Source organism: Pteropus alecto, unplaced genomic scaffold, assembly GCF_000325575.1.
Source record: "Pteropus alecto unplaced genomic scaffold, ASM32557v1 scaffold53, whole genome shotgun sequence".
In the NCBI taxonomy this organism is placed as follows: Eukaryota; Metazoa; Chordata; class Mammalia; order Chiroptera; family Pteropodidae; genus Pteropus; species Pteropus alecto.
Genome location: NW_006434366.1, coordinates 20,466 through 34,322, shown reverse-complemented (window position 1 = coordinate 34,322; position 13,857 = coordinate 20,466). Strand labels below are relative to the sequence as shown.

Sequence of the window (13,857 nt, the reverse complement as noted above, 5' to 3'; positions counted from 1 at the left end):
CTCTCCCTCAGAACTCTGAATCCTGAGCTAGAGATCCAAGGACGGGGGCGGGGGGGTCAGTTCTTTTTCACATTCATTATAATGGCTGTGGTGATATGCAAATCAAGACAGTTCTGTGATTTAGCCTCTGCTGTATTTTCTATTTCCTAATCTTTTTGAGAATTTATATTCTGAGTCTCTTCTAGTTACCATTAGATATTAACCTCTATGTTTTTCTAATATATTCCTTTTTTACAGAATTTATTTTTGGTCACTTACAGGCAAGGACAGGCTGACTGATACAGCCGCCTTCACTTTTAAACCAGCCTCAATCCAAATTCATACTTTCCCCCATAATATGCTTCCCTTGAATTGTTTGGGATTACATATTTGTATGACGATTCATAATTTACTACCTTAGTATTTTATACTCTCTGATGGCGGGGACAAAGGATACGTTTCTTCACACTCTATCTGTAGTTTGTGATCTGTAGTATCTCTCACATCGTCTGATTTTCTACAGATAGTTAAATTACTGCTTCTTTCCCAATGTCACTAAAATAATCATTCTGGGTTTGCAAACAGAATTCTCTTTACTACATTGAGGGAAAGGATGCAAGGTTAAATGCAGTAGTTTCCATATTACATATTCAAAGAATACATCACCAGAATGCTGGATTCACGACTTCTTGACACCACGCATACTATGCTCACGTTATCACATAATGCTTTGGAGACATAGCTGCCAACAGAAAAACAACATCATCAGTGGACAAAAAGGAAAGCAGTTATATCTATTGATGATACTAAATCTGAACCTGACGAAGATATAAATATCCTTCCCAAATGGTCCTTTGATCACAGAAGTTACTTTTAGATTTGGTTTTGAGTAACTACATGGATATGGCAAAGTTATGTTGATTATCATTTGTAGGAGTAGCAATCTCAACCTGCTCTGAGGTATCACTGCCAGAATTATTAATCTCTCTGATTTGCTAGATTATCTTATTTAATAATGATATGAGATGATTTTTTTATTTTAAAATGGAATTCTTTTCCCTTTGACTATAACTGCTCTACTCTAGGCAAATACCATAAAAGAAACATGTCTCCTTCTACATGGAGCAATGGGGAAATGGTGGAGCATGGCCCTGTCAACCATTCTCATCCTGTAGCAATGAGGTAGAACCCTTACCCCTCTCCTCCAGGAGCCCAGAAACTATGGGGGTGGAGTCCTGTTGATCATCTCTCCTTGTACTAACCCAAGCAAAGGCAGCATATTTCCCCCTCCCCTACAGAGACTGTGAGGTGAAGCCCTGGTGACAAGCTCCTTCTCTGCACTAGGGTTGAGTGGAGGTGGTACCCCTGCCTCTCCCCTCCAAGCATTGCAGAGCTAACACCTAAAAACTCTTGAAATTTGGTAAACCTACAGATTTAAAGCTGATCAAACTCAAACAGGTTAAATTTAAAAAAAAATTACATCAGACACACCAGATTTCTGAAAATTAAAGACAAAGAAAATAACTCGAAACCAGCCAGAGAAAAAAGACACATCATTTATAGAGAAACAACAATTTGAATGACAGTGAATTTCTCATTGGATACCATGAAGACAGAAGGAAGTGGAACAACGTTTTTCAAATGCGGAAAGAAGAGAAGTTAATAAACCAGTTAAAAGACAGATCTTGGCACAGTAGAAAAGATCATAACCCAACTAGATGCCGTCTACGAGAAACTTACTTCAATGATAATGATGTGAGTAGATTGAAAGTTAAAAAATGGAAAAACAAAATAACACACAAATATTAATCAAAAGAAAGCAGGAGTAGCTAAATTAATAACGGGTAAAGTAGGCTTCACAGCAAAGCAGACAGTGAGGGACAAGGAGAGACATTACACAAAAATAAAAGGGCCCGTTAACCAAGATGTGATAGTATTAAATGTATATGCACCAAACAACAGAGCGGCAAAATACATGAACTAAAAACTTATAGAATTAAAAGGAAAAAATAGACAAATCTACATTTACAGTCGAAAAATTAAAAAATCTCTCATAATTGATAGAACCACTAGATCAAAAATCAGAAAGAATATGGAGAAACTAAAGAAGATAATCAGCCAAGGTGATCTAATTGCCATTTATGGAACAGTCTCTCCAACAAGAGTCGGATACACATTTTTTTTAAGCACACAGTTTCTTATAAAATCAAACATACCATATGAGCCAAAGTTTTACTTTTAGGTAAATACACGAACACCTTATCACGAAAGTGTATAGCAGTTTTATTCATAATCATCCCAAACTAGAAACAGCATAAATATCCCTCAACTGATGAAGTGATAAACCATAGTACATCTAGACACAGTCCATCTAGACACTACTGAACAATAAAAAGGAGTGAATCACTGATATACTCAACATGGGCGAACCTCAAAAACGCCATGCTCCATGAAAGACGTTGAACACAAAGGCCTATATACTCTATAATTTTAGAAAATGTAAACTAATTTATAAATTTAGAGATAGAAAGTAGACCAGTGGTTGCCTAGTGCTGAGATGGAGGGAGGGACAGATTGAAGTTGAACATGAGAAAGCTTCGGGGGGGATAGAGATATTCTGTGGTTTTATTGTGCTTTTGATTACAGGACTTTATATTTTTGTCAAAACTCAAACTGTGTGTTGGACAACTGAATTCTATTTGGGGAAGCCGTCAAATTTCCCTGGTTTGTAAAAAAATATTCAGATGGCTAAAAGATAAATCTATACAGTATGGGACACCTTATATGAAGGGGAAGTACTTAAAATTATTGAAAAGAAAGTATTTATGAATGATAGCAGATGAAGATTTATTAGATAGGATAGAGCATACAAATATGAAAGAAAATCTGCTACATTAAATTAATCTTAATTAAATTAAAATATTTAATTAAGATATTTTTGTCTCAGAAACACTGGAAATAACTTCTTATCTGAACAGAGATTTTCCCCATTCTTTTTTTCTTTCTTTCCTTTTCTAAAATTACAACTTCACAATATTCCATTATATGCATATCCCATAGTAATTTAGACAATCTCTTATGTTCGGGTCGTTTCCAGCATTTGGCAATCACAGCTAATGCTGCAATAAACAACCAATATATTTGAATCATTAGAGGTGTATTGTTAGAGTATATTCCATTTAGTGGCATTGGCAGTTCAAAGGATATATGTATATGTATTTTGTTAGACATTGCCAAAAATCAACATTATAAAGACAAGTGACAATTTGGAAGAAAATATTTGTAAAGTATATAAAAGACAAGACCTCTATGTGTAGTATGTAAAATATCAAGAAAAATAATTTAGATGAAGGCAAGCAATCTAGAAGAAAAATAAGTAAAATGAAGATAAAGGCAGCTCATGAAAGAAGCAACCCAAATGACTAATGAACTAAAACTAACAAACAAAAAACCTTACAAGTAAAGACAGGATATTAAGGATATAAACTGCGAGCCATTTTGGAAAGCCTTTTGAAATCTATTGCAAAGGCTGTAGATATACTCCAGGAACTAGCAATTCTCTTTTGGAGCATAAGTTTATTCATATATATCCTCGAATAATCTTTGAAAAATCCTATTATCCCTTCATTATTTTTTTTACGTAGAAATGTTAAATCTTTAGGAAAAGTTTAAGTCACAAAACAGGACTTACCAGCTTGGTGTAGAATCGTCCCTTCTGTGTTCTAGGTGACAACAGCTTTTGAGATATGGATAACGACCTTCCTCTTCCCACATGTACATATGCAAATAGTTATCCATGGATGTGGTGAGGACATGGAGAGAATCCTTCAAAGGATACCCAGAAGTGAGTGGCCCAGAGTCAGAGTCAGAGAAATGAGAATCGGGGAGAAGAATCATACATACCACCCATAAGTTGCAGATGGATCTCTGGTGGTCGTCAAATTGTTGCAACAGGAGACCATTGATGGTGAAGAGAAACAGGCGTGACCCACTCTCAAAAATAATCATATTTGCATCGCTGACTCCCATCCAAATAGGACTCTCCATATGAACTGGCAACAGGAAACTTGCGACCTGATGTGCTGATTTCATGTAAAACACATATGCACACGCTTACAGGCAAACTTGGGGTTATTGAGTCAGAACAGTATCCTTACCCCAAATGAAAAAATACCCTCTCTAATTCCATGAGACTTCAGTCCAGTGAGGAAAATGAAGGGTGAACCAATGGCCTGAAAATCCATGTCACTCATCATGGTGATGGATCTGTGACACAGGAACAGAGGGCCGCGGACAATAAATAATAGCTCAGACACTGAGGGAAGGGACGATGGAATCCAGGCCCTAAAGCATGATGAGCATCTAGACAAGTCTGCTAAGAGGGCACCGTGGAGTGCAGAGGTCAGAAGTGTGGGCATTAGAGTCAAACGGCATGAGTTAGCCGACAGCGAAAGAAATCCCCTGCCCTTTGCACAGACTGACCTATTCCTAGACATTAATAGCTTAAAACAAGGACATGTGTGACGGGGAGAAGCGAATGTTCCTAAGGTGGCACGGACTACCTTGGACGACCGTTTCACCCCCAATCCTCTCAATGGTCAGATCGAAAGTGGTGAAGCCTGTCTTTCTGAAAGAGGCTCTTCGAAACATCAGCGTTATCCTGTTGTACCTCTTCGGGGCCCAGCTGGCTCTGCAGCACGATGAAAACGGGAGAGAGACAGACAGAGGGATTTTGCCTTCTGACGGTCTCAGTAAGCACTCCGCATAAAATACCTATGGAGAGATGGTTGCACATGTAGTCAGGCGACAGGGGAAGTTATAGCATCTCCGTACAGGAGTGACTCCAGAAAAGCCTCCTTAAAAATCCTCAACTGTCATCAAAGCTTTATAAAGAATCTCAAGAAGCACTGAGTAGTCAGTCGCTGTCTTCCTACCCTGCCTGTCCCAGTCAGCCATACAGCAGAGTCCCCTAAACTTCTCTTCTAGCTTATCAAGAGATTACAAAATCATCTGGCCACATTGGACCCCGATCAAGTTGCAGCTGGCTAAGTCGATTTTTCCTTCTTGGAGAGCTAGCCAAGGATTGCTCTGACTTCACCAGCTCCTTGCTCTCTGGTGCCCAGTCCACATGTGCCATGTAAAATGTCCTGCTCCAAATGTCACTTTCTCAGAGTGACATTCAGAAGCGGATGCGTTTTTATTTCCTTCTGGACTTCTTTGTACTTTCCAGCCAAGATAGAGAAAAATAAAGAAGGAAAGCAAAAGCAAACCAGGTTATGAAAGATCCTCATTTCCTGATCCTCTCTCTCTCTCACTCCTCCACCCGTTTGGCTGATTCAGGCTTCATGAACAAACTTTCATTAATAAATATTTGCCTTTGCAACTGGATATTATTCCTTCAAAGACCATTGCTTCTTGGCCCCAGGAATGGATTCCTCATGCGATATGGCCTTTGAGAGGAGGCAGCGGGCTGTCTGCTCCTCCCTGGGCTCTGCGGTTTCTCTAACGCTTCCTGACCTGACCTTCCTAACGCGGACTGTCCTATCCCACGGTCAAAGCACACAGGGCGGCACCTACCTTTGGCAAGATGTGTTGATGTGCCCCAGAGGCAAAGACCCATCGCTTGTTGGGAGAGCCATGTAGCAGATCCACACTGTACTTAAAGGCATTAACTTTAGAAACGCTCCTTAACTCCGGCACTGTCAATGTGTAGATGTCACCTTCAGAATTGCCTACCTGAAACCAGAACGAAGCAGCACCGCTGTGTCAGTGGAAAGAGACGTGAGTCCTAAAGCGCACAGGAGGCAGTGCTGTCGGCTACAAGACGCACCACCGTTTCTGCAATCGCATAATGGAGACAGATCGAAGCCTTTGTCCAGCTGCCCCACAAGGTTGCTGGGATGACCCCAAGAAAAAAAAAAAAAAACTTTCCAAGTCCCAAAGCAGTCTTCTCCGGGAGAGTTACTCATTGGCACATCAACGCTACGCTTTTTTCTCAATGTCTCCCCAAACCCCCATCTCTCCCTCCGTAGTCTCTTTCCAAGTTCATGTACTATACAATAATACACTTGAAAGATGAGACATAGATATGAAATAATTCAGGAAGGTCTCTAGAAGAATGACTGGATAATTGTACCTGAGGTAGGTCGAAGGCCAAGAGAGTATAAGTTACCAACATACAAGTATGTTCGTATGGCCAACGTTCATCGGTATTTTGCGACTCTCAGGGAATGTGGTAGAAATGACTCCAAGAAGACAGATTGCATTGTGACAGTAATGAGGCCGTGACACCCACCAAGGCAGCAGGCGTTTTGCTTCATGGGCCCCCTCCACATGCAGGGCTCACTTACCATCAGGAATGGGCCATCCTTTGTGAGAAAGGCTTCCAAGGAAAAACAGGCCTTAGGCACGGTGAGCGTCGCCAGAGCATCCTCATCCCGGCAATTCCACACTTTGACAGTTCCCTCCAAGTCCACGGTGAATGCAAGATGCATCTGAGGGAGGGTCTCCAGAAGCCTGATGCTGGATCGCTGGACTGGGCTTGACCAGATCATAATGCCCTAGAGAACGAGAATGCCCCTGCATGCATTCACGGACCTCTTCACACCTGCCACTCTTTCATCCTGCCCGTGTTTATTCAGCAGCCTCCTCCAAATCGGATCCATTTCTCTCTTCAGGGACTAGAATAAGAAAGTTCTACTAAACATCTCAGTGAGTTGAGGGGTAGCGAAGAAGAAAAAGGAACTATGCGATATATTCAAAGGCAGGAACTCACGATATGATGGGCATAAAGAACGATCAGACTCCCTGGGCTCAAATCGATTCAGTCTCTTACTACCAAGTCACTTTCCACCACGGCTTCTTACAGGAATGTTGGACTGCGTTCCACAATACATGAAACATACTTAGAATTCTGCCTAGTACATAGTAGGAGTTCGAGGGGTATCAACTATCATGATAATCATTACTCTATCATCAATCTTGTAGATTGCACACAAGAAGAAAGAATTTCTCTTCTAGACTTTAATCTCATTAAAATTGTAAAATGTAACATAAAAAGAATACAAACATAAATGTAAAGTTTAATGAGAAATTACAAAGCAATTAACGTAACTATTTCTGAGCCCTCTTAAAGCCCCCTCATACTTGCTCTATTTACTACCCCACCACCCTCCCCAGATATAAATCACTATTTTGATTCCTAACACTATAACAGGTTGTCTGTGTAGCGTTATCCACTGCTGTGTAATAAGTCATACCCAAACTGGACAGCTTAAAACAATAAGTTTTTATCTCATGGTTTGTTTGTTAGAAATCCAAGTGCGGCTTGGCTAGGCAGCTCTGGGTCAGAGTGTCCCATGTGGTTGAAGCCACGTTCCACTTTCAAGGTGGTTCACTCATCTGGTTGACACGTTGCTGCTGGCCACTGGCAGAAGTCCTCAGTACTTCGCCACATCAACCTCTCTGTAGGGCTTTTCGGTGTCATAACATTGTGGTTAGCTTTCTAAGAGCCAGGGACTCAAGAGAGAGGAAGTGTCTTTTGTGACATAACTTTAGAAGTTACACACTGCAATTTCCACAATATCTTACTGGGTACAAAGGTCAGCACTATTGGATGTGGGAGGGAACTACAAATGATCATTAATATACTGTGGGACAAAGAATATTGGGGCCATCTTAGAGACTGGCTGATAGAGTCCACCTCATATCCCTAATTATTCACCTCCCTCTCCCACGCAAGATACACTCACTATTTCCCAATGCCCCAGATATCTTACCATTACAGCATCATCTCAAAATCTAGTATCTCATTGTTGAATTAGGTACAGGCATAGAGGAGGCTCTTTAGATTTAGTCCATCTTAAATGTGAAAAACTTAGAACTAAATATACAAGTCGTCCGTCCCCTACATCGCCAAAATACAAGGGTAGGGCAGGCATAGGATAACATCATACACGCTCACATTCAAAAAAGGGGAAAATGGAAAATGGGGAGAGGGGGAAGCACCAAGGAATGGATGCTACACAGAAAATTTGAAATCCAGTAAGGTGCATGCTGGTAATTTGCCGATTAGGAGTCAAAGCCTGGCAAAGATTCTTAAGGATTTCTGGCTCCACTCTCTAGGCTCTTGGCTCTGTCTTCTGAGTCATCCTTCCCTTTCCATATGTGTTGGCCCAGTTTTGCAGCTGAGTAGTTATTACAGCCTGCTTCTTGCCTGTAAAAGTTCGGGATTCAAAATCTCTTTTCCTTTTGTGATATTTCAACCCCTCTGGGCCCAAGCTGACAGTGTTTCTGCCAATATAATTGTCTCAAAAATGTTGTGGCTCTCCAAAGAACCTTACAGGAGTTTATATTGTTAGTCAAGAGCCACCCCCACAATTCTTCGAGATTAATCCTTTCGATACCTTGAGCCTCTTCTGCTGGTGCTGCCGAGGTCAATGCCTTACACTTCTTAGAAGTTCTTTCGCTTGACTTAGGAGTTCTATCAGTTCTCTGAGGCACCTCCTCAAATCTTTCCGTGGTCCAACAAAGAACGTTGCAGCCACCTCTTTGGCTTCAAGTTTGTAGTACGGTTTACCAACATTGGCCTGGATTAATCCTGCTTGGAATCCATTTCTGAAATTTTAGCATCATTCGCAATCTAGAAAGGCTGGGAATCCTCAAAACCAGCAAGCCTTGGCCTCCGTTATTCGACAGTCCCGACTTCACCCTCGCCCTCTTCTCTTGCATTTTACTACAAGCAGCAAGAAGGACCCTGGAGGAAGGGGGATCCTCGTTATACAGGGGCACACAGTTTGGCAACACTGTCACCCATAGTAATGTGGAAACATATCTAGTGAATTGCATCATCTTGCCAAGGAGAAATCCAGGCAGAATGCTGAATGAAGGCTGTCTGAAGTTAGAGGATTCACCTCCAAGATGGCTTACCCACATGATTTCAAGTCGGTGTTGGCTGTTGGTGGGAGGCCTGAGTTGTCTGCCATGTAGACCTGTCCATGGGGCTTCTCGAATGTCCTCGGGGACATGATAACTGGTTTCCCCTAGAGCAAGTTATCCATGAGAGTACCCTTCTAATTTTTTCCCCAGCTTTATTGAGATATAACTGACAGATAACATTGTGTAAGTTTAAGGTAGGAGCATTCTTCTAGACTCATCATTTCCCTCAAATATTTACAAAAGGGTGTTTATCATACATCAGAAGATCTTGTGTTAGAAAGTGTCATTATCTAATTTCTATGGGGAGGAGAGAGAAATCCAAGCAGGGGGAAAAATCAAGATCACTTGGAGACTTCCAACTCGCTCTCCAGTGCTTTATGCATTGCATGTGCTAGTCTTGATAAATAAGACAACATCCGTGCCCTGTTGGAGGTGATCCGAGTTAGAAACCACTTTCTGAAAAAGCCAATATAACCAATGCCAGTTGTTGACAGAGAGGCAGCAGAACAGGTAATGAAGAGGCACGATGCCAATAGATTGTGAAATAAACAAAGTCACGCCACGTTACCCATAGAAAATAAGTCCTTGCACGTTTATATCTAGAAACGCATATTTAAAAATAGATTCTCTGTGTGTCTATAGTCTAAATGAAAAGGTTATAGATTACCAATTAGAAGACTTAATTTGAAACTTTGTTTCTGTTGTCAATTCCGAGTATTACTTTCCTCCCAGCTCTTACTTCACCTGTGTAACAGGACTGACACAGGTGTGCATCGCCTGTGCACCTTATCGACCAGACTCACCTCCTGCACGTCCCAGGCATAAAGCATGCGCTTTGAAGACACCGTGCAAAGGACTGACTTCTCTCGTCCATTCATTTGGAGGCTACTTCCTGAGAGATAAGCCATAGGTTCCAAAATTCCTAGAGGGAAACACAGACAATACTTGGCCACCCCATAGCTGAGGGATTATCCAATTGAATTAAGAGAATTCTGGAAAGATAATTTTAAGTTTTCTCGCAACCCTTATGGAGAAGAGGATGGAAATTGGTCTTTGGAGTTATTCGAACATGGATTCCCATTGCAGACTGGCCATTTGGGAGGTGTTGGCCAATTTGTTTTTCCTCTTTAATCTCAGTTTCCATAGATACGAAATGGAGATAAAAATCTCTCCACCAGAGAACCGTTCTGAGTTTTAAAAGAGGTACCAGAAATAAAGTGAGCGTTAGAATGTCTGTTATCTAAAAGTTTCCTTTTTCTTTAAGATTTTTATTCTAGGAGGGACGGGAAGCCTTGGGGGAAAGGGAGTAACAAGGCCTGGTTTTGTGTTATGAAAACACCACTCTGGCTTCTCAGTGAGGCATAGACTGCAGGGGACAAGGGGAAGGCGGGGCTCGCTATCACGACAACCCATCCCGTTAAGTTTCAACTCCCTTTCTCGTCACCAAACGGGAAGACAGAAAAATATATAGTGGATTTCCTACAACAGGTTTATCATGTGCCCCTAGAGTGTCCTGTCCGCCTACCGAGGTTGCCCGCCGCTTCCCTGTAGAGAAAGTCCTCTGGCTGAGCCAACGCCATCCGACGCTCGCGTTTCCTCTGGCTGAGAAAGAAGTGCTTCCACGTTGGCGCACCCAGGCACTGATAGGAGAAGTGGCAAAAGCTCCACTTCTCTAGACACAGGTTTCTGGAAAGAGTCACGGTCCTGCGAGGCTGCCCCCCGCCAGTTCGCCTGCTCGGCACCATGCGAACCCTTTGCCCGCGGAAACCCTCACTCACGCCTCTCACCACACAGCCGCACTCAGGCCCGGGTACAAATGCAGCATCCTCCTCCCCGCTGAGAGACACCTGCCTGCCCACCTTACCCTACCCATTCCCTTGCTCACCTCCACAGGTGGTCATTCTCTGCAACCTTATTCCAGTACTGAGGGAGAGAGAAGATACAAGCCGGCGATTGGTACCCAAACGTCGGCTCCATCTCTGTTATCATTCATTCCGGGAGCAAGGCCCACACCGGTTAACCGGCCACCAGCCCCCTTCCCCAGTCTGGGACTACAGGGACACGGTAACAGCAGAGACCCATCACGGCCAGTATAGGCCCTTGGTATTTCTGGAAAGCTCAGAGTGGATTCCCCAGGGCTTGAAGTGGGAACCTCAAGGGCCATTTAATCAGCATGACTCTTGCATACCAGCTTTCCATTTTCATTTAACAAAATACGAGGCCCTCGAAGTGGAGGAGGCTGACCCCTAACACTCAGTGTATCGCTCTGCTCCTCTGCAAACTGGTGCTCCGAGTGGCCAAGAGAACTAATTGGTCAAGAGAAGGGTTCAGGTGCATCGGACCTGAATGGGCAGGCCCGAACGGGTGAATTTAAGCAATGAAGGAAGGTGGTGTGGGTGTTATGCTGGGGTGGCTGAGATCCCAAGACCGAGGGAGAGTAGTGACCGGGGTCAGAGTGAGCACTGACAGGGTGGGCGGCTGTGGGGATGGGGCCGGGCAATGTGGATGGAGCGCCGGATGAAGAGCATTCACCTTGTTCACTTGGCAAACCTGCAGCAAGCTGAACGCATCCAGGAAGGAGAAGATTTTCAACAACGGTACTTCAGGCAATAGGGTGTCCATCTTACGTGGCCGGAGTCCACACCCAGTCTCCTTTCTCCTCTACGGGATGCTCTGAATTTAAAGGCCTGGCCCAGGTCTGCAGCACTTGGGAGGGTTTCCACCCACAGCCCATCTGGGTCTGATACAAACAGGCTGCAGGTGCGCCGACCCTCAGCCTGCCCTCCGCTTCCGCCTGTGTCCAGGGACTAGAGCCACACAGCTGAGGGCGTCCCTCCCGACCCTCACTCATTTGTGTTCTTGTTCAAATGCCTTTAACACCGCGTTGTTTTGCACTGTGAACTGATAGCTCAGGACCTTGGGCAGCTCTAGCTGCCGAGGAACTTGTCGGGACTCTAGGAGATTTCAACTAACGCCCATTCGTCAAAGTTTCTATGTGACGTTGTTTAAGTGGCAAATCGCCGGAGTAGGGAATCTGCTTCCCACATGGATATGTCTACTTTGGGATACCGAATCTGGCCAGTGGGGCCTGTCTCCCAGCACCAAGGTAGCCCCCGGCTTTCTGCCTTTGTGCATTTAACTTTCCAGTGGAAGGAGAAAGTACCGGCCAAACAGGTGGCTCCACTGATGCCCAGGCTAAGGGCACAGGCCTGGTGTGAGATGGCTCTTACGGTCAGTGCCTTTCCCTGTGACTTTCTCCCAAGAACCTGACAACTGATTCCCGCTTTTCCGATAGGAGTCCCTCTGCGAGGCTCAGCGGCCATGACCTTTCTCTTAAACTGCTGCCTCCGGCATGAACCACAGTGGTGGTGCTCAGAAGTACCATTTTTTTCTGCAACGTTATCTGCTCTATCACCCCAAAAAAGGAATGGGCTTGTCGCAGACCATTAATTGTCCTCCTCTTCAGAATTTGGAATGGAAAACTTTTCACGTCGACAGGCCCATAAAATACAAATCTCACAACTATGGGGAGACCACACTTTTCATTTTGCTAATTAGATTTATAGAGAACTGGTTTGAAGAGAATGTGGTCTAAAAAGAAAGAAACTGTCATTTAAAAAAATCCTAGTTTAAAGAGAGCTCAGGGTAGTCTTATGGTATCTTTTACATCAGTAATTCTAGTTCTTCCGAAGTCTTTGGTAAAACGTGTCAAGAAGAAGCCAAATCGTGTGATGCGATCTTGTCCTTATGCCTCTGTTCCCTACCATCCTGGCCGTCCAAACCCTGGCTTCCTTGCCATCCACGAGTTTCCATTTTGCCAGTTTATTTTGCTCATTTCTCTGTCTCTTAGCAGCGACTCTGCCAGACCTCGTGCCTGGCTCCCTCACGCCATTACCGCCCAATGCCAATATCAGATAAAGAACTTTGGCCGTCCGGTTCACTTCCTTTTGGCACTGGCCCACTCGGTTCTGGTTGACCAGGCAGATCTCTGACGATGTCATACAGATTTTCTTCTAATCTTATTTCCCTTCTAATCTGTTTTTCATGGGTCTCCCACAAACCGCTCCATCACAGGCAGAAAAGGATGGCTGGATTCTTGGTTTAAATGATGTCTATATCCCGACGAGTCCCCTATTTATACATCGTTCTCTGGGATTTAATGTGGTTTTAAAACTATGCAGCCTGTTGTCTTAACGTCCGTCTGTACAATGATGTTTAAAGGTATCTCGGACTTCACATGTTTAAAACAGAATAATTTCTGGTCCCACAAATGTACATTTCCCCTGTGTTCCCACGCATCGTAAATGTCACATATTCCCTCTCTTGCTCAGGACAAAACTCTCAAAAGTTTTTCTGGATTTCTCTTTGCTTCTAATCTTCATCTTCTCTTATAGTCCCCATCACATCCTTCCCATCTCAGCTTAAATACTACCTCCTCATCAAGTTTTTCCTAAGATAATACTTCCCATCAAGTTCTTGTTACGCTATTTTATTTGTCCCCGTTACCCTTAACAGTAATTAAATTGTAAATAAAGTAAATTCACTTGTTTATCTGTTCATTGTCTCTCTCTCTATAGAACATAATTTCTTTGATGAAAGGAATCTGTCTTTCTGATTCACTTCTGAATCAACAGAGTCCAGGCTTGTTTCTGGAAACGTAAGATTTAATTATAATGTGATGAGCAAAGGAATGGATGAATACATTCTAAGCTAATGGAATTGCAAGTATTCTGAACGCCATGGTTACTAACAGCCACGGGGAATACAGAAGAGCTCCTGCTTGATGTAAGGGCAGATATAAATGAAACAGGAAGCTTCCTTTTCCCTGCTGAAAATAAGGAAGTGGTTTTCTTCCCTTTTCTTAGAGCATTTGCTTTAGGAATCTTATCATTATAAATTCTTTCTCTTCCTCTTTGAAATGTATATAAATCATTTTAGAAG

At 43.0% G+C, this 13,857-nt stretch overlaps 1 protein-coding gene across 1 annotated transcript; it reads right to left on the bottom strand.

The window, feature by feature from the left end:
• Nucleotides 1-621: 621 nt before the first annotated feature.
• Nucleotides 622-11,538, bottom strand: FBXW12 (F-box and WD repeat domain containing 12). The gene is made up of 10 exons (XM_006909167.1): nt 11,449-11,538; nt 10,802-10,839; nt 10,442-10,602; nt 9,720-9,838; nt 6,330-6,539; nt 5,557-5,715; nt 4,542-4,752; nt 3,883-4,061; nt 3,671-3,804; nt 622-721 (listed from the first exon to the last, which is right to left on the bottom strand). Exons 1-10 carry the CDS (start codon nt 11,536-11,538, stop codon nt 622-624), a joined length of 1,401 nt encoding a protein of 466 aa, XP_006909229.1.
• Nucleotides 11,539-13,857: the final 2,319 nt, after the last annotated feature.

Excerpts from the sequence above, each read along its gene's own strand:
- FBXW12 (XM_006909167.1), bottom strand. The coding sequence starts at position 11,538 with ATGGACACCCTATTGCCTGAAGTACCGTTGTTGAAAATCTTCTCCTTC. Across the intron at positions 6,540-9,719 it reads ATGCCTGGGACGTGCAGGAG|GGCATTATGATCTGGTCAAG; the intron begins GTGAGTCTGGTC and ends CTCGTTCTCTAG. Across the intron at positions 4,062-4,541 it reads GGGTGAAACGGTCGTCCAAG|CACATCAGGTCGCAAGTTTC; the intron begins GTAGTCCGTGCC and ends ACATGAAATCAG.